At 41.2% G+C, this 26,214-nt stretch overlaps 1 protein-coding gene across 6 annotated transcripts in view; it reads right to left on the bottom strand.

Moving 5' to 3' along the window:
- The window catches only part of plekha7 (pleckstrin homology domain containing A7), a 156,605-nt gene that overhangs the window by 75,246 nt on the left and 55,145 nt on the right, over window positions 1-26,214 (bottom strand). For 5 of the 6 annotated variants that reach the window (XM_022756028.1, XM_022756031.1, XM_022756030.1 and 2 more), the window contains one exon: window positions 1,753-1,836. In XM_022756028.1, coding sequence (XP_022611749.1) covers window positions 1,753-1,836 — 84 coding nt within the window. Of the gene's footprint in view, window positions 1-1,752; window positions 1,837-15,517; window positions 15,601-26,214 lie in introns of those variants that run through there. The other variant, XM_022756033.1, reaches the window with a different exon arrangement.

Genomic DNA, 26,214 nt, shown 5'->3' with positions numbered 1-26,214 from the left:
CACTCTGACTTGTTTATCCCAGAGAGACCTGCACTTGTCAGGTCTCTTAAAGTGACAAAGCATCATGGGCTGGCAAGTGATGGTAAACATCAGAAGGCTGAGAGCAGTTAACCTAATTGGTTACACTGTCATAGCGGAGTAAAGGTGATAATTCCTCTCACTGACAAACAAACAAATGTGTCAAAGTGCAACTTTAAAATTATTACTCAAGCCAACGTCTTTGTGTTTGTCTCAGCTGCAATTACAATAAGAAATTTGGAATAAAACATTTCCACGTGGTGACTTGGTGTCCTACGTCTCCATCCTGATTTTTTTTATTCAAATATTTTTATTTTTATTTATTCAAATTTGTTTTTATTGGTTTTACAAAACTAAGCTAGACTTGGACGATATCCAAAATGTATTATCTCAATACAGCCCAGCCCAAATATCGCGATATACAATTTTATTGCTGGGGGGAGGGGGTTAAAATGTAATTATATCATCGAATTTTATGTTTCAACAACTTTTGTTTTGATATTATGAAAAACATTGTGTATATTGGGAAATATCACAATATTCAATATAACTGAATATCAGAGAATCGAACCTAGCATTAACACAAAAACTCCCTCCAGTTTAGGATTAAAGGAAGAGTCTCATAGTTACACATTTTGAGAAATACACTTATTTACTTTCTTGTCAAGAGATAGATGAAAGTTTGAGAAGATTGAAAGTACAGCCAGGAGCAGGTGAGCTTAGCTTAGCATAAAGCCTGGAAACGCCTGTCTCGATCCAAAGGTTAAAAATCAGACAACCAGCACCTCTGAAGATTATGAATCAACACATTACATCTAGTTTGTTTAATCTGGACAAAAAAAGCTTCAAGCAACAAGTTGTGATTTTACAGGGGGTTATGTGCTGTACTATTTTCTGACAAGTTGCAGTGACTTACCTTGAGGTTACCAGGCAACCAGCAAATGTATTTTACCTTAGGACAGAGCAAGGCTAGCTGTCTCCCCCTGCCTTAATCTTAAGCTGAGCTAACTAGCTGTTGGCTTTCATATTTAACAGAAAAATGTGTGAGTGGTAGTAATCTTCTCCTGTAACTCTGGGCAAGGAAGGAGACAAGAAAAACAGATGCAACTAAAAGTACATTTAGCTGCACTTTCCAACTCTAACGGAGAGAGACAGACCTGACTGACTCCTGCTATAACACCATCAGACAGTGAGATCGCTCCAACAGCTCTGTTTGTCCTCCTACTTTCACTTCCTTATTGTGTTGTAAAGTTCAAAAAGCAGCCCTGGTGAAATGAAACACCCACATCTTCACTTAATCAACAGACAGCCTTTCACAGAACCTGCTCTCCATCCACTCAGTAAAGATGTATAAGAAAATATGTCAGTGATAACTGACAGGTATAGGTAAGATACTTTCAAAGGCATAGTTAAATAGAAGGTCAGACAACTGCAGTATAACAGAGACTATAACAAACCATAAAACAGTCCTCACTATAAGAGCTGTGGATTTTTTTTCAGACTCAGACTGTGAATAAATAGCTCACATTATAACATTCACCCCAAACATTAAGACAGAAACAAAAAACTTCAGCCAATTTTAGTGTTGATATACTGTATCTCAAAACAGCAGGAGAAAGTCAATGTAGCCCAAAGGATCTGACAACAAATCAATGTTTTTATTTCAACAGCGGAGTTTTTTTTTTTTGGATGGATGGATGTGGCTGCAGAGAAGTAAAGAAGTCAATCACTCACTGTTCTTGCAGGATAAAATCCACGTTCTCTGGAGAAATCTGTCCCGTCACAGGATGGCGAAACGCCGTGGTCCTCTGGTTATGACTGAAGTGACAGAGGGAGGAGAGAGAGGAGACAAAATTAGCAACCTCGGTTGCACTGTAAACACGGTGAAGGCATCACCCTGGATTTTCACCCCCCCACTCTGTTCACAAGTACAGCACACACAGGCCAATCATTCCCCAGAGGAGTAGCAGGCTTAGGAGAATCTGTCCAACCTCCACACCCTGATGGGCCTTCGTCCCTGACTTTCCCAGCCTTGTGTAGAATGTGAGGGGTGACTGCAGGACCACCACCCACTCAACCCCACCCAGCCTGTCCTGTACAGCCTGTGTGGATGAAAGTGTTGGGCTCAGCACAAAATGCTGGACAGCGCAGGCCTGGGCCTCCATCAGTTATAGACTGAGTCAGTCAGTCATTCTAAGCCTCAGCCAGGGTGTAAAAGCATTTGGCTGGGTAAACAACACAGGGAGGCATGGAGGGTCACAGTGTGTGTGTGTGTGTGTGTGTGTGTGTGTGTGTGTGTGTGTGTGTGTGTGTGTGTGTTGTTGTGTAGGTGTGTGTGCTGGGGAGTTAAGAGAAAGCTGACAAAGACTGCTGTGTCTTTTGATCTTTATAATCAAGTTTCAGCAGCTCTGATGTGAATGAACACAGAGGTTATTGGGCTAAATTAGTTTCTCATCTCTAAAAAACAGACACCTCGTAGACAACGAGTGACAGCACATAGTTATAACAAAAGAAAAAGACATTTTATAAAGGATAGTTGATATGCTTCCTCGACTGTTAACATGATGACATTTTTATATATTTTAGATATATTTGTGGTTTTAAGAACCAAAAACCATCTTAATGTACTTAATGTATCTTCTCTCAGACTTCTCTCTGGAGCTCTGGTAACAACAGGTCAGTCAGCCAATCAGAAGAGAGGAGGCTCTGAGCCTCTTATCTGATTGGCTGACTGTTTTCTGAGCGATCAAATAAAAATATAGCCAGCTTGGGGCATGCCTGAGGGTGGTGACTGCTTTGTTGTGACATCACAAAGTTACATAAGTCCTGACGGCTGGTTTTAAGGCTCAGTTTCTGGATACAGGCTGTGTGCATTTCTCTGTGGACTGAGGCTTTGATACTTTCACAGTGTTAATATAGAACCTAGACCTGATCTATAATCAAAGAAGAGATGGAAATTCAACTAATTAATTGTAAAGATTATCAACAAATTAAAGATTAGTAAGAACAACCTGTACCTGTCCTAAAATATGAGATCATATAAATAAGCTCTGGTTGTCACAATAAGGCAGAAAGTCTATCAGCACTTCTCCTGCTTATTTAATAAATATACACCCTTTAGATACTAGTGTAACAGTGGTGTTAGACGAGTGTATTCACATCGTCAAGAATTTTATGTGCAGGGGCAACAGGGCCTCACAAACATGCAAAAATAGCTTCAGTGCTGCAGCCTGAAGCAGAATCTCTAGTGACACAGACAAACAAACTCTGAGAAAAGTTCCTGCCCTCTAAAGTTCTCCAGTAGTTCTGCTTAGTAGTCACCAGCAGAAGCACAACATTGACGAGGAGCACTGTGCACGCTCAGCAAATACACCGCATGTGTTGAAAGGTTCAGAGCCCCTTTCCCATCTCTGACAACAATCAATACGTAGGCACACTGTTTTCCATTCACTTGCAGCTCACATTACTCACGCTGTACCAATTCCCGCCTGATGTAGCAGAAGATCAAACCCCACAGGGCAGCGAGGTTTCCCAGGAGACCCAGTGACATGGCAGCAGCAGGCTCCACAACAGGGACTTACACTGCCATTATTAGCTCACAGCACAAGACCTCAACACAACTTGCCAAATGAAACTGGTTATATCTAAATGCACTCCATGTAGACGCCTTCTCGTTAGCTCATGCTGATGCACTGTTCCCTCCTGTCAGGTGGGTTACTCCTACTACTACTTCTATTAATCCTGGCGCTAACGACAGTAACACTTACAGAGGCTGTAAAAAAAAACACGACCTTCATGTCTGTTACTTACTTAAGGAACATTTTGCCTTGTGTTGAATTAACAGCTTGCCACAATCTTGTTTTTTCCAAGTAACTGGAAAAAACAGTTGCTGACAGTAGGTGTTTATGTGGGTGTGAGAGGCTGACGTACTTGTCAATGAAGAAAGCAAGAATACTACCCCTTTAGGTCCCATTAAGATGTAAGCATCTTTAACCAATATGCATCTTAAAAAGGAAAATGAGAGAGTTAAAACACTGAGACACTCATGTGCAGAATGACAGTTGTGAGTTAGTTAAAGTTTTCTCTGAGCAAATATCTAGAGGCAAGGAGGAGGAGCGGCAACTAAACACAGTAAACACAAGACAGAGAATATACACCAGTCAGAAAAAGAGACGGAAATGTATGTTAGAGAGCAGGGTTTAAACTAACACAACATGAACTACAATGACCGCCTCGTGGTTGTTTGTCTTTACCAACCAGCCAAGTTGCAGGAAATATAAATCTCTCCTTTCTGAGTTACAGCACTGAATAACAGCCAGAAGTGTTTTTGCAGAACATTCTGATGTCACAGTGAAGTTGACCTTTGACCTTTTGGATATAAAATGTCATCACTTCATTTTATCCTTATAGATATTTGAGTTCAACTGTGTCACAATTAGCGTATGAATTTGTGAGTTATGGCCAAAAATGTGTTTTGTGAGGTCACAGTGACCTTTGACTTTTGACCTCTGAATCCTTGAGTCCAAGTGAATGTTTGTGTCAAATTTGAAGAAAGTCCCTCTAGGCGTTACTGAATCCTCACACTCACAGAATGGGACGGACTGACGGACGGACGGACAATCCAGAAACATAATGTCTCCGCCCTGGCTGTCGCTGGCCTGGAGGCATAAAGATCTCTTAACGTTCACAAAAGGTGTTCCACCAACTATCCAGTTACTGTATTTCTTTGTATGATATTTGTTTCTACTGTGGTTTGGAGCAGTACTGCTGGCAGCACAACAATGACATTGTGCACAGGCTGTGTGTTTAGTTGTCAGGCACTAAGCAAAAAAAAACAAAAAAAAAAAACAACAAGCACATCCAGTACATAATGTAAAGAATTTCGAGGTTTCTTAAGCCCAGATGAAGCACCTACAGCTGCCTACAGGGGACTGTACTCACATTTACACATGAATGTTTGACAGCTGGCCATAAAAAATCTCTGCAGAGTAAAATGCAAAAAAAGGGCTGTTGAGGAGCACGAAGAACCTTTGCTCCCAATCCATGAGGGAGGAGAGCAGCACAGTGCTGGAGATGGTGTTAGTCATGCTGTCAGAGGAGTGAGTCTTACTGGACAAAAAGTGCTCTAGATAGTAACATCTGTCAGGGGGATACACTCACTGTTTCAAGCTCTACGAATTAATAACTGTCTGAATAGGACGGAGTTATAATTGATCAGTTGTAGCATGAAAAGGAAAACAGATCGTCCTGACAGCCCTATGAGCCGTGAGTTATGACTCCTCACACAGCTGCGACAAATTCAACAGCAGATGCTAAATGCACTGCAGCCGTGTGTCAGTGCGGTTTCACTGACAAACACCCACCAAGGTCGATGCGGGTGATGTCATTTATTTGCATTATGGTTACGAATCTGCAGGAAGTGGTTACAACCTGTTAACAGTTGTAAAAGGCCGAGATAAAATTACAAAGTTTATATTTTAATGGTTATACTATTTCAGTGGTATACCTTGCCATATCAATTTACAGTTTGTAGTATCTTCTAGACTTCATTAATCATTGTCAAGATTTTAGTTAATGATATTTTCATTATTTCTTTCCTATCTTTCCCTTTGAGTGTCCTTATATTGTTTGTTTTCTGATTCTTACATGTGATTGGCTGCTGTAAGCAACATGACTATTGCTCTTTGGGATTAACAAAGCACTCCATTTATTCATCTATCTCAACAATCCCTTTATTCTTTTAAAGATTTTTTCTTTTTATCTAATATCAATGATAGAAGACAAATAAAACATTTCACATTTTAGTGTTGTACTTTCTCACGTGTATTATTTCATGCATCTGGCTGACTTAAAATACAAACACGTATACAAACTTCCGTGACTGACTGAGTGACATAGTTAAGTGATCAGAGTTCCAGGTCAGCCGAATGTCATGTGACTGATTTGGAGTTTCCCCATTGGTCGTTGCTCTTTCAAAGTGAATAGTTTCTATTAGGGGGCCGTTTACAGCCTGCAGTGTTGTTAACTTAGTGCATTTGTCACTAGATTTTAAGACTTCTTACCATTACTTTCCTTAGTTTTTCTTCCTCCAAAAAGGAAAATAACATAACTCATAACTCATAACTCTAAAAACAGAAACATTAAACACAACTCTGTCTGTCTATGGTGGTACATTTTAAAAAGGGACGAATATGTATGGAAGAGGTTCTTCGGTGGATAATGAAAATGGATTAAATTAAAAGATTTGAATTACATGGGTAGGAAATTTATATTTACATAAATGGGAACTAAATTACATTAGTAAGAAATTATGGAACAGGATCAACACACCATTAATGTCATTATCACATTAATGGTTTATTATGTTAATTTGAATGTATTCCACTAAAAGCGGTGCTCTTCAGTGAGGCACTGCTCCAGAGGACAGCGACCATCCTCCAAGAGTGAATGTGTGAGGCAAGTCGCGCTCACACAACTCTGTCTCATGAAATATTACACGAAACCAGGTGACGTAAGACAATAAATCAACACGTGATACACATGCATTAAAAATTGTGTTCATTATGTGGTGATGACAGCCATTAAGACCATCTCTCATTCACACAAGTGTGTAATGAACTATCAGATGCATGCAGAATTCTCATCAAATGAAATGCAGTATGTTATTTATGTTAACCTATTAACCCCGATCTCTTTGCCAGACTATTAAATGATGATGAGGTATTTATGACTCCTCTCACTCTCTCAGTTAATGCAGATATTGATCGCGCGAATTAAAACAAAGGTCTGTTTATTTCGGGGCTGATATGTGAAGCACTTCTCCTGGAAAACTGATATCAATCTCTGATTGCTCACATAATATGAATGGGAACAGCGTGTCAGTGTCGTGAGAGGTTGTTTATCAGCGGCTGTGATTTCATTCTGCAGCAAGGTTCAAAATAGTACCAGATATAATAGACGTGATAGTGTCGTTTCAGGAGAGCGGGGGCAACGCTGACCTGAGCTGTGAGCGAAAAATGTTGAAAAGTAGCACTAAAAGCTTTACATAGTACCCTCTTAACAATGCCCTTTAACACTCGCTATAAAAGACCTGTTCATCTGCCTTACATCTCTGGGTCCATTTGCTGTGTGGTGAATTTTGTGTATTTTTTCTTAGTCTCACTTTCATAGAGGGATGTGTCCAGTGTAGGTTCAGCAGAGTTGGATAATAGAAATATCCGTGTCTAAAACTCCTCCTCTCCTCCTACCTTCTACACGGTCATACAAAAGGAAATTCATCAAAAAAAATCAACCGCAAGAGTAATATCAGTAGACTAGAAAGTAATACAGGCACAAGATGTACTGTATAGAAAAAGTTGCTAAAGTTGTCTTTATCCATCTCACTGTCCTTCTCTGGGGATTGGTAAATAACTGAAGTTGAAGTACGTTAGGCAGGGAAAAGGAAAGGGAATAACCTAAAAAGTTAAAACTGCACCAATCAATATTCTTCTATCAACAGAGGGTCAAATCACCATGTGTGCTGTGGCAGGGGTTGCACAAACCAAAAGACAAATATCACCTGACCCTGCAGTCACAAGTGCCACAACTACAGCTGAACAATATATATTTGGGGTTTTAGGAACCAAACACCATCTCAGCGTAGTTTTACATCTCCTCTCTCAGGCTTCTCTCTGGAGCTCTAGTAACAACAGGTCGGTGAGCCAATCAGAAGCTGAGCCTCTCTTCTGATTGGCTGACTGACTGTTATCAAATGACAGAACATATCCTTGTATTCAAGTTTCAATATTAGTATGTGTGACGTGTCCTCTTAAGTGGTGTCCTCTTATGTGGTAGTACCTGGAGTGCTAATAAGGTACATTATCTCATTTCACATTGTCTCACTTAGTGAAGTAGAAATGAAGTTGGGATAAACAGACAATACAAAATGTAGGGCATGTGGCTCAAATCGGAATATAAGTGCTTGAAGGATTTGAATTCAAGGACCCTGCTCAGTCTTTCATTGTGTTCTTCATGCATTATATCTCCCATTATTTTTCTGTAGCTCACTGTGGCTGAGAGGTATAAGTGCACCTCAAACACAGCATCAGCTAAAAGCATTCAATGCAACAGTAAAAATGTATTCCACTCAAACAACCAAACATTTCTGGTGTCCCGTAAACTTTCAACTCCAAGGACAAATGAGGCACCACTCTACCTTCTCCTGCTGGCCCTCCAGCTATGAGAGACTTGCATAACAACAATAACATTAAAAGAGCTACCTCTCAAAAAAGCCCAACACCCTCTGATTAAAATAGCTCACTTGATGCTGACACTCTGTGGTGTTCACCTGCAGGGTGGCAGGAGGCATGACAGCTCCACGATATAGACTGGCCAGAGGAGGCCCAGCATGCCAATACAGAAGAGGGTGATATGTTTATAGAGCCGGTTAATGTTTGAACAGTTTTAGTAGTGCTGATGCGATACTTAAGTTACACTTAAGTTATGTACAAATATATATATCCTACATTTTCTGGATACTTTACTGAACAAAAATGTTAAATATAACTTTTTCCTAAAAACCCTGTTTTTCATCTAACAAGTAAGCCAACGTTCTCAGTGGTGAAATTATAATTCCACCTCTTATTCTACAATAACCTGTTAGAGTATTTACATTCAGTGATTACCAATCTCTCTCTATATTATAGTAGTTTTTATTGTTGGTCTCAAAGTTCACTCACCGTCTCACAGGTTTACTCTTTACAGCCACGCCAGGCCTGTATTAAATGACAGCTAATGCTAACCTAACATTACTTTCTGCCACCGCTTCACATTAAAAGCATTCAACTGGCAAAACAAGGCTTTAATTGTGATGCAGTCACAGTAAGCCCAATGTATTTCCCACAACGTTAGTCTACAGAACATGGGAATAGGATCAGTTTTAAATACTACAGGGAGTGATATCTCAGTAGGGTAACTTCCTGTTCCTGTAGTTGGGTGGAAAACTACTCACACCATGTGCAGCATGAAATCAGATCAGGACTGCTAATGGCAAGATGGGAAAAGGTTAATTATTGACTGACTTCTTGATTAAAACAACATGCATTTGTTTGGCTGCACTGTAAGGGCAAATGCACCAGTATCTCTTTTGTTGTATTTCTGACAGAGCAGCTGCTCGTGGGAACATGGTGTTACGACCAGTAATCATGGGCCTCTCAAAATCAACCAGAACAGAAATCTGCAGGACCATTAAGTTTTAACATTGACTGAAGACAAACAGCCGTGCAACAACAATTTGGGAAAATATGGGGCAGGGCAATTAAAAAGTTTTATTTTTTATGTTAATTAGTTTCAACTGCAAAACATCTGCGAGAAAGAAATGCATGTAATATTTTGTAATGCAGGATCAATGCATTAATGGGTTTCTGCATTAACTATAGGTTGGTGATGGCACACATTGGTTCATTTAAGGCTGAAACCAATGCTGCAATGATGTGAAACCCAAACACAACAACACGTAGCCTAAGTGTGATTTACAAGCAAGAATAACATTTCCCCTACAGCCCATGGGAAGAGAAGTTCCATCAGTTTTACTGCATACACAAAGACTGTCACTCATAAAAAAGATGTCAAGCTTGCTACACAAAACAAGTTAGCATTAATCATTTCCCCCAGGCTGTCTGCAACATATTAATCAACAACATTAATCAAACTTGCTTCTTTTCATCATTAGCGTTCGTTTGAATTCTCGAATCCAAAAGCCAGATTTATAACAACAAGTTCAGCTCCATCTGCTTCAGCATGGTCACTCAGATGGAACCAACAGGAGACTGTGACTGCAACAATCAGCTGAGCTCAGACATACTGTATATAGTCCATTGATTTATTTGTGATTCTGGCATCTGTTCCTGCGCAGATCCCAGCACGGAACATATGCCTCTATCAAAACCATCACAACCACCAAACCATCACGTTACTTTGTCAGTGATACAGCAGCTCGTGTTACAGGATTCAGGACTCTGACATAGAACATAGATAAACTTTTCAGACAAAGTGGCTCGTTAGTTTGCTGTCTGAGAGAAGCCCTCCCTTTCACACCAGCACCCACTCCACCACCAAGACATTAATTTGAGGTTTTGTGACACGAGATTGAAAGATCTAAAAGAAGATATATAACTAGCGCTTTCATGCCATATAATTCTTGACCAAACACTGAAACCCAAACAAGCTGTTCACACAAAACGGCTCATTACTTTGTCATCTGAGAAAAAGCAGAGATCCAAAGACCACTCTGCCTCTCGGGCCAGTTTAATGCTTCAATTTTGTGATTTTTCTGGCGCCCTGTGGATCTGCATTCATCAGAACAGCTCCCCTGCAGCTGAGGCAGACTTTGTCCCTGACTCAAACACAACCGATTAGGGAATTAAACTGAACTTTCCTCTTACAAGACAGTCTTGACCACTGGCCTGCAGTCAGCTGGTACGCTCTGAGCCTCTGTGCTTGACTTTTTTGACCCCGTCCGTATCCACATGACATTTATGAAGGACGGGCAGTAAAACCTGCGGAGGTTACATAAACACGCCACTGTCAGCACTCACACATCACAACACACCTCTCGTGTAAACACGCATGATCACACATACCACACATGATCTCTCTCACTAGTGCACAGTGCACCTGCTGTGTCATATGACTTGGATGTCACGCTTCTTCTCCAGGAGGTCCGGTTATTTTACTCCTGTTTGTCCCTGTAGCCATGTTACAATAAAACCAAGTAATGATTAACTGATCAGTCAACCCAATGGAAAGTAATCACCAACGCATTTGATAATTTATTAATTGTAGTTATCAAGAAGAAGTGCTGGTTTGTATCATTATACATTGAAGAGTTTGAAGATATTATATTGTGATGGACATTTCAGAATCAGAAAAATAATGGACAGATTTTACAGTAGTAAATATAATCATTAGTCGCAGCTCTAAAACAAAATGAAAGTCTCTGGCTCTTTCTTCCTCTCCGTCCTGCTGCCAGAAACTGTTGGCATGTCATGATAATCAATGTCCGCTCAGAGCCTGAGTGAAACTGTGCCAATACCTTCATGGTCAGATACCAAACTGTCACCGGGGCTTTGTTTTTCTTTTGTTTTTCAGATATTTACTCTGTTGGTAGTTCACACTATGATTCATGATGGTCTGACATCATCTCTCTAACTGTCTGTTGATAAGCTCATTACAAAACTCTTTTTGGTTTTTGGGCGGTGAAGGAACAAAGAGGATTTATTTGGAGTAAAGTTTATTCCACTTTAGCAATGTATTTCTTCAGTTTAATGTTTTTGCTCCATATTGACTCGATTAAATTGAAATATATAATGACCAAAAGTTCATGTCATTTCAAATGAAATTTACATGTTTTTTTGGGGCATTAGCCGGAATATAACTGCAGCCTGAGACTCACACAGAAGTCACTGATAGGAGGAAATCACTCACTTTTTACTGTATAGTTGATCAGGTCAAGTCAGTTTAATTCCACAATGAAACTAAAGGAGTGGTGTCCAGCCATGCTGCTAACAATCCCACAATGCAAAGCTCTGCATTTTATAGATGTTAAAATTACAGCTGTGCGACTCAACAGCTGTCAGTGATGATACAAAATGGTGATGATAAGTAAATGTAAAAATCTTTTCCGCAAATGCACAAACCTAAATGTCTCATGCAGATCTGTTTTACACGGAGGTTGATTTGCAACTACAAACTATGAAACTCACTTTAAAGCTGTGAATCTTTACTGAGAGGTACTGAGGTCTCAATACAACATAACTAGTGTTTTCAGTGGTTTCAACACAGTAATCTTTAGCTTTCGATTTCACTCTTTTTAACTTTTTAACGCTTGTGGATTTCTCTCATATGTGCATCTTTCCTAGATTACTTACTAAAAATAATAAATACAATAATAATACATTTCATTTATAGGCACCTTTCAAGGCACTGAAGGACACTTTACAACACACAGCAAGAGAAATGAAATACACGGTAGCAACAGACAGAAATCCAACATGGCATAAAACACTAAATAAGCTCCAATAAATATAATTGCATAAAATAAATATGAGTGCACAGAAAGTTACCGTGTTGCACTTTCTACAGAGATTTGAAAGGAATTTGAGGAACAAAGCTAGTTTGACAGTTAGTGGATCTAGTTTTCCTTGTCACTGTAATAATTCCACTTCATACGCCTTGTTTAGGTCCGTTTACGATGTGTAATCACTATCACTGAATTTGGTGCGTTCTGTCAAATAGTTGTTGCTTCCCGGAACAAAGGCAGTCGGCTGCATAGCTGTGCACACACATGCACAGTGAGGCCATAAGAGATCCATAATCTAAGATATAAACAGACCTAAGAGGAGCAGGGAGACATAAAATCTCATACCACCTGTCACGTTCCCAAAATAAAAGGACAGATATACAATAGGTGGTTTGCCAATATATTCCAACAATCTGCCGCAACAACACATTAACAAATTCAATAATAGTCTGTTTAACATGAATATCACTCATCTGAAGTTGAGAAGAGTCTCCAAGATCAGTCACATTTGCACGAAACCCTGTTGCTTCTTGACACAAACAGGATGTTGCTATTTGCCGAAGTATTCTTGGATTTATTTTGAAGAGCATGGGAGATGAAAGCCGGTGAAAGCACTTGATACTAATGAGCCATCATTAGAGTGAGACAGTCTGACTTGAAGTTCAAAAGCAGGTTAAGTTGATAAAGAAATCCAGATGATTATATTATGTAAGAGGCTGAGTGAGGCTGCCCGTCTCCTCAGATGTGTTTTGTGTTCATGTATTATCTAATGACTCTGACAATGACTTCCTGAAGTTAAAACGCGACACATGGCGCTTTGACATTTTCATTTTATCGATGATGGACTGATGCATGTGTCGCCGTCACTGATGAACCACACCTCCATCTGACTGTGACTGATGCTTCAGGACGCAGAGCTGTCGGCTTTGATCTCTGATGAACTGTCTTTGTGAGGTTCGCCGCTGCTCACCCCGCCTGTGTTTTAACGGACTGAGAGTGTTTCTGGATGATTTGGTGAGTGGGTGTTCTCTCAGTCAAAGGTCACGTCTATTTAAAGGGTTTTTCCACGCGAAATGTGTTTGAAGTGCAGCGAGGGAGGAGCGCTGCCGGTGCAGTGTGGGGAAACACGGCAAGGTCATTCCCATTCAGAGTACACTGTACATGTTTAGCAACGTACAGTGAGGTCCATAAGTCTGAGAGCGGCGTCCCATCCCTATTGAGAAAGTGGTCTCATGGGGGGAGAGAGAGAGAGAGAGAGAGAGAGGGAGAGCAGAGATGCGTGTATGTGCAGTGTACGTGAGTGAGAGTGCAAAAGTGTGTGTTTGTTTGTCAGATACAGGAACAGCATTAATACCCTGCTATAAAAAGCTTGAACTTTCTAAAATGTATCTATACCTCATGGAAGTCAATGATCTTTTTCTTCTTCTTATAAGTTATCATTTTGCAATGAGTAATCCTGCAATCAGTGATAACTGCCATCACAGATACTAACTTACTGCTTCTCTAGTCTTATCGACCACTGAAAGTGCTTTACAATACTTGCCACATTCCCCCATTCACTCACACATCACACCCATACGCATGTACACAATAGGAATTTAGTGTCCTTGGATACTGCAACACGCAGACTGGAGGAACATGGGATCGAACCACCAGTGGACTGGTCAGTGGACGACCCACTCCACCTCTCGAGCCACAGCCGCCCCATTTTTTACTCTGAACAAACATCCCAGCTGCAAAAATCTGGTTTAAAATACGCTCAGGTAGAAGTTAATTTACTTTTCATTAAGAAGAACACGGCTACATGTGACCTTTTCCATTTCAAATCTAAAAGCTGAGGACGGGTTTTAAACTATAATTGGAAAAATAAAAAAAATCTAAAGCCCCATTAGTTTTCTCTTCTAGACTAATTGACCCAAACACTGAATCAACTCCACATTTCATCTGGCTTTAGTCTCTGATGGAGAGCCAACTAAATGTGCTCTCTGGAAAGAATTTCATTTAAAATCTCACAGAGCAACACCGGTCACTTCTTTTCACTGATTCGAAAACACACTCACACACATAGGGATGTACACTCACACACTCACACCCCGCTGCCAAGAACTAAATGACACTTTGGTGCACGGCCCAATGTTTAAATAAACATCACCTAATTGAGTTACACATTGCCATAGCTGCAAAAACAGGGTGTTGATTTGGCTGCAGAGCAGAAGTAGGTTAAAACATTATCAGAGTTGATTTTTGGCGGCGTGCAGAGCGAGCCGCTGGCACGGCAGCCACGATTATTTAACAGCCACCGAGAGTCCGAAGTGCTCCCTGATGATGCTCAGCCTCCAGCTCTCAACACACACGTGAACTTTAGGCTCAAACATATTTTTTTTACATTAACAAGATTCCCAGAGCAGCTGCAGCTGCTTAATCTCAGCGCCAACAATTAGGCAACTTGTTAATTAGTTTATATTAGTAATATGTTCAATCAGGGGCAATTTTAATGATCAAATTACATTTAAATTACATATCAAGTTAGCAGACCAAACACTTGCTGTTACAGCTTCACAATACATGATATTTAATTGTTTTTCTCCAATTCACATCACTGTAAATCAGGACTGAATAGTTCATCAAAAATATCATAATGGTCATAAATGAAGCGTGGTGGTCCCCAGGCCTACAGATCATATTCTCCACATGTAAAGGAACATGTTTGTTTGGTACAAGACCCAACAGAAATCACATCATCATCATTATTTTTAGATTTTTTTCAGTGGAAATGAAATGCAGCTGAAATCGTGACTCATATCACAATCAAAATATATAAATAAACGATAAGGAAAAGATCATGGACTTCAGTGAGATAAATAATATATTGGACAAAAATGTACTGCACCAGTCCGTGAAAACCTGGCACACAATACATCAAAACTCACTTTTATACACAGAAGCGTGTGGGGCATTAAAACCATGTCTAATCAATTTAATGCAACATCTTACAAAGCTCAAGCAAAACATCTCTCACAGTCCAAGTTAATTCAGTTTATGTTTCAATGAGATTTCATATTTCTCCAGTTACTACATCTTAAAGAGTAACCAGCAAGAGTGAAATGTGACTTTCCACCAACATATGACCCACAGCCAGCGCCACAAAATCATATAAACTCACACTGACAGAGCTACTAAGCACCTTACTCTTAACAGTCAAAGCAACATCTGCGAGACACTGTTGCTGTGTTAGTAAACTGGCAGTGGACACAGAGCGGCCCTGGCAGCAGCTCAGTGCTGCTGCTGTAACATTAGAGTCCACTTCCACCTTGTTCTGCCACTGCAAAAATAAAACATGAAAAGATGCAGGAAGCTTCCACAGAATCATGAAAAGCTGGGAAACACAAAAGCGCAGAGAGTTTTCTGTAATTTTTTCTTTTCTTTTTTTTTTTTTTTTACCTGTGTCCACGCTGTCACTGCTGTGGCTTCATTACTTTTGCTCCTCTCCAAGCTTGTGAATGTGAACGAATGCAGCACGCTCTGCAAGCTCTTCCTGTCTGTAACAAGGAGGAGGGAGTGCCGGCATGCTAGCTTATAACTGGCCAGGGGGTAAAGAGATGGAATACAATCTGACCACTACAAACACACAAAGTCACACACGCACACACATACACACTCTTTGCACACACAGTCACCCTGCCGGATTCCTAGCAGGCCGCTGCTGCCAGTAAATTCCTTCCTCGGCCCATGAGGCAGTGACACATTTGGTTCAGCTGCATGCTGCTGCTGCTGCTGCTGCTGCTGCTGCCACCATCACTTGTTCAGGTTTCACAGCCATCAACGGCCACATCTACCACCTACCCACCCACATCACAAACACAAACAGCCTCGCTCATGTCATTTTCTCACACTCTCCATCTCCATCTCACACTCTCCCCCTTCACTCCCACTCAGGCTGTAAAACATTGAGACCCTCCCCGTGTGATTAAATCAAAGTGCATACAAGTCCGCAGAGGTTTCATCAGGTTAAGTGGCGAAACCAGACGTATCTGACAGAGTGAGAGCTGAATGTTACCAGTGTGCCCAGCGGCACGGAAATCAGCGTAAAGGCAGTTTTATACATCTGTTATTTCACACTTCAGTTTATCAGGCTGATAAACAAGGCCTATTTAATACCCATTGTGCCTGGAAAGTGTTGGACACAATTCCCTCTCAGTGGTGACAGCTAAGCTTTTAAGTTACATAAAACTGGTGCTTTATCACAAATTGTGCAAGGCTTTCTAAGTTGTGCCAGTGGAGGTTATTGGAAAAAGCATCACTACTTCAAATGAAGTTTTTCCCTTGTCCACATACAACAAGAGTCTTATCACAAAGATGACTAACTAGAGATGCATAAGCAGCCTGCATAATGCAGTTTGCTCTTCAACTCATCACAGACTGCGCCCCTGCCTCAGCTTCCACCAATTATTTATCCTTCAGACGGGAACTACAGGTAAAGTGCTACACTGCTACAACACCAGTGTGTGTGACCTCGAGGCCCCAGCAGCTGATGCACAAAGCATCATTATATATCACAGAGCTTTTATGTTGCCAGGCAGCCCCCCCCCCCATCTCTGGTTTCAACGTGACCCGGTGAAATAAAGAGCATCTCGAGCAGCACAGAGGGGATGAGGTGGGAGTGACGGGGGCAGGCCGGTCGCTGGGCACCGCTGGCAGACAGAGAACAACGCGGTGCCAGCAGCAAGGAGAGGCAGACACGACCATCGCTGACATCACTGGACCCTGCTGCCAAGGCCCTAATGGACACGAGCGCCACATGCCACCTTTCGTACCCTCTACAACAGGTAATTTACTACTGGATTACAAAGTATTGACATGAGGTATACAGCCATGTGATAACTGCAAACAATACTGGTAGGAAAAATACAAGCTCTAGCATCTGTAGCTGTTTATTATGATGTGTACAGGTTAAAAAAGAAAGATTACAACCTACACAGTCCAGATGTTTCAGTACAGAGCTGGGAAGCAGAATAAACAGCGATGACACAGCATATTAGGGACGTAATTCTGACTCATTTAATATTTAGCAATATTTCAAATGTTCCTGCAACACCATCTATTATATATAACTATGAGATCAATATACAGTATCAGGCAAACTAATGTTGCATTCCGTTTTCATTTTTAATAAACTCACTTTGAGATCTGCCTTAAACATTTTATTAGGCACTTGACACGACTCTAACGTTGTTTAGGTTTATGACGTGTTCACGACTAAAGGAAAACAAGTTCCATCGCTAATAAAAAGTTTATTAAAATCATGAAACACTTCAGCTACAATTAATATGGATCGAGTTGAATTGAATTATACACATTTGGCAAATAAAATCATATCATGGCCGTTAGTTGTATTGAGTTTATTACCTTGTAGGTGTATTGTTACATACTCACAAGATATTTAAAATATGAAAAATAATAATATAAAGAAAATGAAATCCACCAGCCTGATTATCCCTCTTTCATAAAACTTTACAATAATCTTTATTATTCCGCAAAAACAAAGTTAAACCAGAACATACATCAGTAGTTTGATACTGATGTAACACTGATACCCCTCCCCTCGGTCTCAGCCAAAGTCACAGTGTCAGACAAAAACGCTCTCAGCCCTGTGTTGTAGCTGTAGCTCTTCTCTCACAACACAAACACGTCACCAATGCATCGTTTTCTGTGCTGACAGCCACGAAAGGTAAAGACTTGACAGCGCGGCTGAAGAGGAGCCTTTCAACAACAACACAAACCGTATGGCGACAAAAAGAGTCCTGGCGCCATATGAGAGGGAGATGCATGTTTTTATAGAACTGCTACACTAACACATGTTATGTTTATTTTCCACTGCATATGTTAAACCTTTTTTCAACACATTTTACTCCACAGTAACTCAACACTGCAGACGCCTTCAGAAAAGCTGAAAGACAAATGAGCAGAATTTGAAAGTATCCTCAATGACACTTTGAACGTTCTGATAAATATGTTTCCATTTGCCACAAAGCATCCCCCTCCCCCAAAAATGGATTGAGAAAATGACCAGTATCCATTATTAAAAATGGGTGCAATGGGTGAACAGGCTTGGAGCAAACAGCGCTCATCTGTTGGAATAAGAAATGTTAACAAGCTGGTTTCATTTTCAGCACATGGTTGCAGGTGCAGAAAAAGTATGTTGAAAGAGTAAAATATCAGCACATGAAGGCTGCACACAGTTTTCATTTTTGTTTATTTACTACAGATCTCAGTTGTTTTTGTTCCAGCTATGACAGTGCACATATTAATCTTCACATATCCGCAACACATGAGTTTTACGTCTCAAGTTCAGTTTTGCCTAAATCAGAGCTTTGTCCTCCCGCTGAATCTCATTTGACAAACCCTGGATTAAATCATCTGTGTTTCCAGGTTGAACAGACGTGGTCTCTATCGTCCTCTGCAGTGAACGAGGGGACTCATTTTTGTTGCTGCGGAAAAGGTGGGTGCAATAAACAACCAGCTTCTTCTACCACGCTAATGGTTGCCGCGGCCATTAGTGCCATTGCAACCATTAGCTTCAGCCATTAATGGCTTGTTTTTAGTTTTGAGGGACCTGCCTGCTGAACTATTGGATGGATCACCATGAAATTTGGTGCAGACGTTCATGTCACCCTCAGGATGAACTGTGTATAATAACGTTTGTGCTTCCAATGAATTTTCATCTAGGTTCATCAGGTCAAAATTTGCTTTGTACTATGCCTACATACAGTCTCAGAGCTGCTGGCATGGCTGTAGACTCAGGCTACACCCACACTGATAAAATGAAAGCGATCTCCACCCGGACGAGCGTTTCAGCTCCGTATCAGAAAAGATGTCTGTCCCTACAATCACACCTGCAAACACACACGCTACACATACAGCACATGACCATTCACGTACACTACATGCATGAGCCAGTGTAAACAGGAATTAGTTGCAGGAAATACTACAAACGAGGAAGAGCAAAGGCAGTTGCGGCGTTAAGGTGCAGAATTTAACTGCACAACAGCAAAGACAACAAGGTCAGTGACGCTTGTGATCCGTTATTCATGTTGTATTCACCACTGGTAGTCGAGGCTGATGAGACCCAATCAGGGAGCGACCGCGGGAGTCTACGTCATCGTTTCCAAAGGTCTCCGTTTCTGCTCGTCCAGAACACAACACAACGCCAGCGTTTCCAAGAGTCTGTTTTAGGAGCTTGGAAACTCCAGAGTAGTGTGGACGCCAGGCGTAAACGTAGCAAAACAGATGCGTTCTAAAACTAAAAATGTGACTCATCACTCCATCCTTAAGGTGTGCCATTAGAAAAAAAAGTTTTCTAGTTTCGTGCATGACTAAAAAACTAGGTCCAAATCCAAGTCCAGGACTAAGACTTACTGTAGGTCTCAAGTCTCAAAGTTTAACATTAAAACTCCAATTTATCATCCAAAACTGTGGCTGTGATACTAAAGCAGGACAGATGCCGGTAGAGTGACATCTAAAATGAACAGAATGACACACAGTACGCATTTATGTTACCACATCTGCTGTTGTACTGTTGAGAATAAACCCAGTCTAATTATCCAGACCACTTGCAGGAGCATTTCCTGATAGCTCTACGGAAATCAGATCCCTGCTTGTGCGACACTTGTCCACATTCAAATCAGCTGTGACGTTTTGGCCCCCTGCCTCAGCGCCTGGCTCACTCTATTTATAGCCGCTCTCCACCCGGGCTGAGGAGCAGAGTGCCTATTAAATGTCTTATTGCAGAGATAATGAAAATATTTTGCATTAGCATAAACAGGAATGGCAGCGGAATGGAGCCCCGTGATTGGGGAGAGCATGCAGAAGAGTGAACAATGCTTAGGCTCATTACGAAAGTGCCTGCACCGACTAAAAAAAAAAAAAAAAAAAATCAGCCTTCACACGGCGGTTTGTGCCTTCACAGCAAATAGGATCCGTTGTGAGAGGGGGGGATTTTGGGAGGCTATTTAGGGGGCACAGAATATGTTGGAAAAGAGGTGCCGTTTATGGGTTTTATAATTACAGACCACTTCTGCATGAGTCAAACCTTCTCTCAGACAATAAGGCCATCAGTTACCGGGTGAGAGTGAGGACTGTAAAGTAACAGAGGACAAGGATGTAGGACATAAGTGCCAAGTTAACATAATCGACATAGTAACAAGGCATCCCATCCACTGGCTGCTCTTCAGCTGCGCCTGGGCGATGTGGGCGCAGGTCAACATCGAGAGGTAAAGTAGAGGGAAAAACGTGTCAGTGGTGCCGTATCCGTGGCACAAGCGGTTGTTCCGAGCCTCAGAGCTGCTGGATTTCTGCCTACAGTCCTCAGGGTTAATAACATAATGTGATACTTCATTGATCCCTGTTGGCAAACTCCCTTTTTGTTTGGACACCTACAGAAAAGCTCTGCTGTAGTGGGCTGGGATTTAGGGGTTTGCTGAAGGGCACCTGATGCAGTTTAATGCTGCAATAAAATCAAACTAAAACTTGAGAATAATTGCTAGAGGCAGCCGGGCTTTATTCTTATTGGCTTTCTCTCTACAGGTAAGACAATAATGTACAGAGTCTTTACCCACAATAGCAGCTCTGTGAGCACTACACTTTGGCACAATGGTGCTTTGAGTTAAATGACTGCTAACTCACTAGAAGTCTCAACAGCAGCAGAGACTTCAGGAAGAGCTCAGCCCCATCCGCCACCATCACCCTGTGTGACTCCCCCTGTGGACACTGTGGAGTACCTCTGCTTCCTGGGCAACATCCTCACACAGGACCTCAAGTGGGAGACAGTGATGGTGCACTTCTACACCGCCAGTCCTCGCCTCCTCCATCACCACCTGCTACGCTGCTGCTGCTGCCAAGGACAAGAGCAGACTGCAGCGTATAATTCACTCCGCTGAGAAGGTGATTGGCTGCAATCTGCCAACCCTCCAGGACCTGGACACCTCCAGGACCAGGACCCTGAGGCGAGCAGTAAAGATTGAAGCTGACCCCTCCCACCACAGACGCAAACTTTTTAAGTCACTCCCCTTTGGCAGGAGGCTGCGGTCCATCAGGACCAAAACCTCATGACAAATAAACAAACGAGAGCATCTGCATCGTGTGACACAAAATACATTAAAACACAAGCTATCTAACAAGCCGTGCAGTTTTTATGCATCATTTATGGGTTTCTTTTTTATGTTTTGATTTGCGTCCACAGAGCAATCTTTACTTTTGTCTGTTTGTGTTGTTTTCAAATATGGTCCTGATAGGCGTTTTATTTTGGAATCCTGCTGCTCAGGCTGAGGAGGAGATGAACCACGGGGAGGGTCAAGATGTCTGAGGAGTGTTATGCTCGCCAGCCAGGCACCTATCAACCGGTAATGAATTAAAACATTAACTAGCAGCTAACGTTGGTGCCTAACCTGTTAGCGAAATGACTTCTTCTTCTACAGCCCTATAAAAAGGCTGGTTCGTTATATAGTGGACTACATAGTGGGCGAGAAGATGTTCCGAACAGGAACTCGATATAATGTTCACCATGTGTTTAGTGTTAGCATTAGCACATTAATTAGCACAAAACACAAAGTAGAGCTGAGGCTAATGGGAATGTCATTCTTCAGGTATTTGCTTCATTTGACAAGTTTCAATTTTGGTGCAAGATGAAAAGTCATCTAAACAAAAAAAAAAGTTTTTACAATTCATTTTGAGAGGAACATGAATGTGCACAAAACCTCCTGTCAATCCATCCAATAGTTGTTGAGATACAGTGAAGCATGGCAATACAATAATGAAATAAATAGTACCATATTTAAAATATGACCATCATTAAAAGTGAAGAGTTGTTTCTCTTCCCTGTGATCTCTCCGGCTGCTGAGCAGCTTGTTACGGACAGAGCAGAAGAAGAAAAGACCACAGAGCCATCAGTCACACTGACAGAACGACAGGTAGCACTTGCACTGCTGTTGATCTACAGTATCTCGCTCCACCATCTCTCATCCCGTCTGTCCTGACAGCATGTGGACATGGGAGAACTCCTGTTCAGACAAACATGAGGGATCAGAGTAAACAGAGCTGATGCAAACATGCCGATGACAACAAAAACTGTAACTGCAGAGACAACGGCCTACAACTGATAACTAGATAACATCTCATAGATGATTAAATAGTAAATACATGAATAATTCAATGTGGAGATTAAATATTCATAACAGGAAAAACAGAGGGAACTGACAGAGATACAGCAGTAGTCATATTAAATGTAGATCATATTCAGGGGCTGTTACAGTGCAGGTTTTTTTTACACAGTTCTCACAGGAGTTCCCCAAGGAAAAATGAAAGAACTTTTATAGGCTACATTTGCTCTTATGAATAACTGTTATGGAAACTTCAGCAGCATTTTGACTTCCACTGACTAAACACTGACCTTACAAACAGCAAGAATTTATGGATAAAAGATCCTGAAAGTAGTAGTGAAGATCTACTTCCATGACAACTGAGCAAACCTTATCTGAAGATGAAGACTGAATAATGGAGTGGAAAGTTCTGGAGCAAGATAGCGAGTGGACTTTGAGTTGAGACTCCCAAGATTTACTTTACTAAACAGACATTTTCACATTTTCATTTTCAGTTTTCATGCTGTACTACACTTACTAGCTACACTAGGCAAAGAAAATATGTTTGTATAGCACATTATCACACAGAGGTCATTCAATGTGCTTAACAGAAGTTAAAGAAGCATAAAAAATAAAAGTAAAAAGCATAATTAGGCTACAGTATTAAAAACAGATTATAGTGTAGTGTAAGATTAAATGAAGGCAGTGGAGAATGGAGCAGATTTTAGCTGCTTCTTAAAGCCAGTTACAGTTTGGGTAGATGTGATATCCACTGAGAGCTGGTTCCAGCAGTGGGCAGCATAGTGGCTGAATGCCATTCTGTAATATTTTCAGTATATATATATATATATATATATATATATATACTGAAAATATTACAGCAGATACCATGAGATCCAGCTGACACACTGACAACTTGAAATACTGATGATAGGCACAACCTAATTTAACATCTATGACTCCTAAATTCCAAACGGCAGAGAAATGAAATGTGGCCATTCACTTCTGTTGAGACAGATACATTCAATCTTTTTTTTCTCCCACAGAAATCCATATTAACAACAGTCACTGTTTGATTTCAGCCGATATCATCTCCCCAGCTCTCTGCTGTCCATCTCTCCACTGTCAGCTCTCAAATGAAGGCAAACTGCTAAATAAAAAAAATCACAAATTATTAAGAAAGTAAAAAAAAAATAAAAAAATAAAAAAAAAGTATTGTAAAGCTTGTGTGGGTCCCAGCCAGAAATAGCAGCTTGTGTTCACTCCTCGGGTCCAGAACATGAGCAGGACAAGTATCCTCTAAAACCACGTTAATTAAATCTCTTGTGCCACATGAGTCACTGATGTTGCCCTTCTCTTTGAGGTGATCATATTTTCATTGATTCCAGCAAAATCAACCTTTGTGCCCCTCAAAAGTGCGTCGACAGAACTATTTATAGAGCATCCGGCCAGCTTGGCAGGCTAACGCTACCTCGCAGCCGTCGTCTGCAGCTCACGACCTTTCTTCCCACTCTCTCATTTAGTCCTTTTTTTCCCCCCTTTCTTTCACTGCCCTCGTCTGACCACGCTGTAATCTTTACATCATTTCCTTTCTTCACATTCCTCAACATCCAGCTTTTAACACTTATTTAAGAATGCTTTTTCAACAAACTCAAACTCTTTTCTTTTTTCTTTTTATGTCCAATCGCAACAGCTGCTGCCCCACCTCCCTCCACGACACTCCCCAGACGAGACACACGGGTTACAAAGCGGCCCTGACAGTTAATTGCAGCCCCATGAAGTAGCAGGATAGGGATTCTTCAACCCTGATGAGCTGTTCCATCTTGATTGTGTCTGTATTTGGGAGGGTGGGGTGGACGGGTGATGGCGGCGGTGGGGGGGTGAATTGGTGGTGTAATAGATACGTCCATCACAACCAATCAGACAGCAGACAGAGTGGCGTCCACCTCTGTTGCTACTGGTGATGCTACAAGGCAGAGGCAAACACCCCCCCCCCCCCCCCCCCCCCCCCCAAAGCCCTCAAGAGACTGCTTCGGGACATTTTGTTGCTATGGCAACATGGAGATATGGCCATCTTTGGCTTTAAATAAGCCCCCACTCTTGTCCGTTGCAATAAATATTGCCAAATAGCGCTGGGATTTTAGAGTGGGCTTTTGCAAAAGAATGAGATTAGAGTGTTTACTGCAAGCAGCACTTCTTCTAAAACTGTGTGTGTGTGTGTGTGTGTGTGTGTGTGTGTGTGTGTGTGTGTGTGTGTGTACATACAACAGGAGAGCAGCTTTCAGCCGGACAGAGAGAGAGTCGACACGGAGGCTGACAGCCCGGCATGCTAATGGAAGACAAGTCCACACTGCATTCACATTCAAAACACTTGACAGTGTCCTGTAGAGATTTTGTGTGTGTGCATGTGTGTGTGCGTGTGTGTGTGTGTGTGTGTGTGTGTGTGTGTGTGTGTGTGTGCGCGCGCGTCCAAGTGTTAATGGGAGTCGATTCAAAGCCAGCAGAAAAGACAGAAAGAAAAAAAGAGGAAAGCAAACAGTTTAACTAATTAACTCAACAACAAATACATGGACACAGGACATGCAGAGCTGTAATGTTACTAAAATACAACACCTCTCTACTGTCACTATCAAATCATCACAAACATACTCAAAAAATGACTTAAAAATATCGGACAGAATTCTTTCCAGCTGAGCTCTTTCTTATATTTCAGAGTGAACTTGTGATAGTCAGTAATACAATATAATTCAATATCTTTTATCGTCTTTCACTGGGATCAGACTGGAATGGTACCATATTGTATCGTCCTGTGATCCAAGCAAACTACATATTGTTTTTGTTCTACATCTTCTGAGGTTAAGACGCACATCATCTCATTTGGGCTGCAACTAATCATTATTTTCATTATTAGTTAATTACATATTATTTTTAATCATTTGTTCGATAAAATATAATTAAAAAAAATTAAAAAGCAGAAAATCTTCCCAATTGATTTGCAGGAACCAGGTAATGGTTGGTATTTTTGCTTGAAAAGTAACTTCAGGGATTTATCCATTATCAAAATAGGTACAGATGAATCAGCTAATCAATTAATCAGCTCATCATTTCAGCTCTACACTGTCCCCAGTTCAACTCCATTCACTGATCTTTGTCGTACGTCTCTTCCTGCACTTCCTGTGTGTGTCTCTGCTGTCTCTATGAAATAAAAGCCACGAAATCCCATTCACTGGCCTGAACAGCAGTGACAGTGTTAGTGATGTACAGTATGTCAGTGATTTCTCACACATTTTGCCATATCATGACATACAGTACATCATAGCATTAATGTCAACCACACTGCCCAACTCTATGATTGCATCAGTGGTGAAACAGGGAAGCCAAACCTGGTCACTGGTTGTAAACTCAACCGGCGAACAGGTTCCATATATCCTTCGCATATAAAGCAACGTTCAGTATCAAACCTGTGACAGTTTCTGTGACTACGAAGCTACACAATCTCCAGATGAAAACACATGTATAATTGAGTTTCTGATGTAAGAGCAGGACATCAGAAATCTGCTCTGAAAATCTTGTTGAAAGGACTTGGCTTTGTAGTCGTCCCTGAAAATGACTGAGTAACAAAAGGTGCCAGAAATATACATTTCTTGTTACAAGGGTTTCAACAGAATCTGAGAGGGCCGGCGCATTTTAGGCTCAACGACGTGACAGAAATGCACCAAGGTGTGCGGCCTCTGAATGAGAGAGAGGCAGACGAGAAAATGGTGGCACGATGGAGCGACCTGTTAAGAAAATAATGTGTTTGAGGCACCGGTTCAAGCTCCAAGATAGCAGAGGCAGCTATTCAAGACAGATGGGTATCTTCAGAGGCAGTGTTTGATTCATGTGTTTAAATGAGTGTGCAAGAGAAAGGCATAGATTATAGAGCTTAATGTGCAATGAGAGACGGACAATAAAGTGGGAGAGGCAGAGATAAAAACAACTCAGTCACACGGAGACAGACACGAC

The sequence above is a fragment of the Seriola dumerili genome, unplaced genomic scaffold, assembly GCF_002260705.1.
Source record: "Seriola dumerili isolate Sdu_G_001 unplaced genomic scaffold, Sdu_1.0 BDQW01000242.1, whole genome shotgun sequence".
Taxonomy (NCBI): domain Eukaryota; kingdom Metazoa; phylum Chordata; class Actinopteri; order Carangiformes; family Carangidae; genus Seriola; species Seriola dumerili.
Note: the sequence above shows the minus strand (reverse complement) of the source record. Positions and strands in the feature narration are given on the sequence as shown.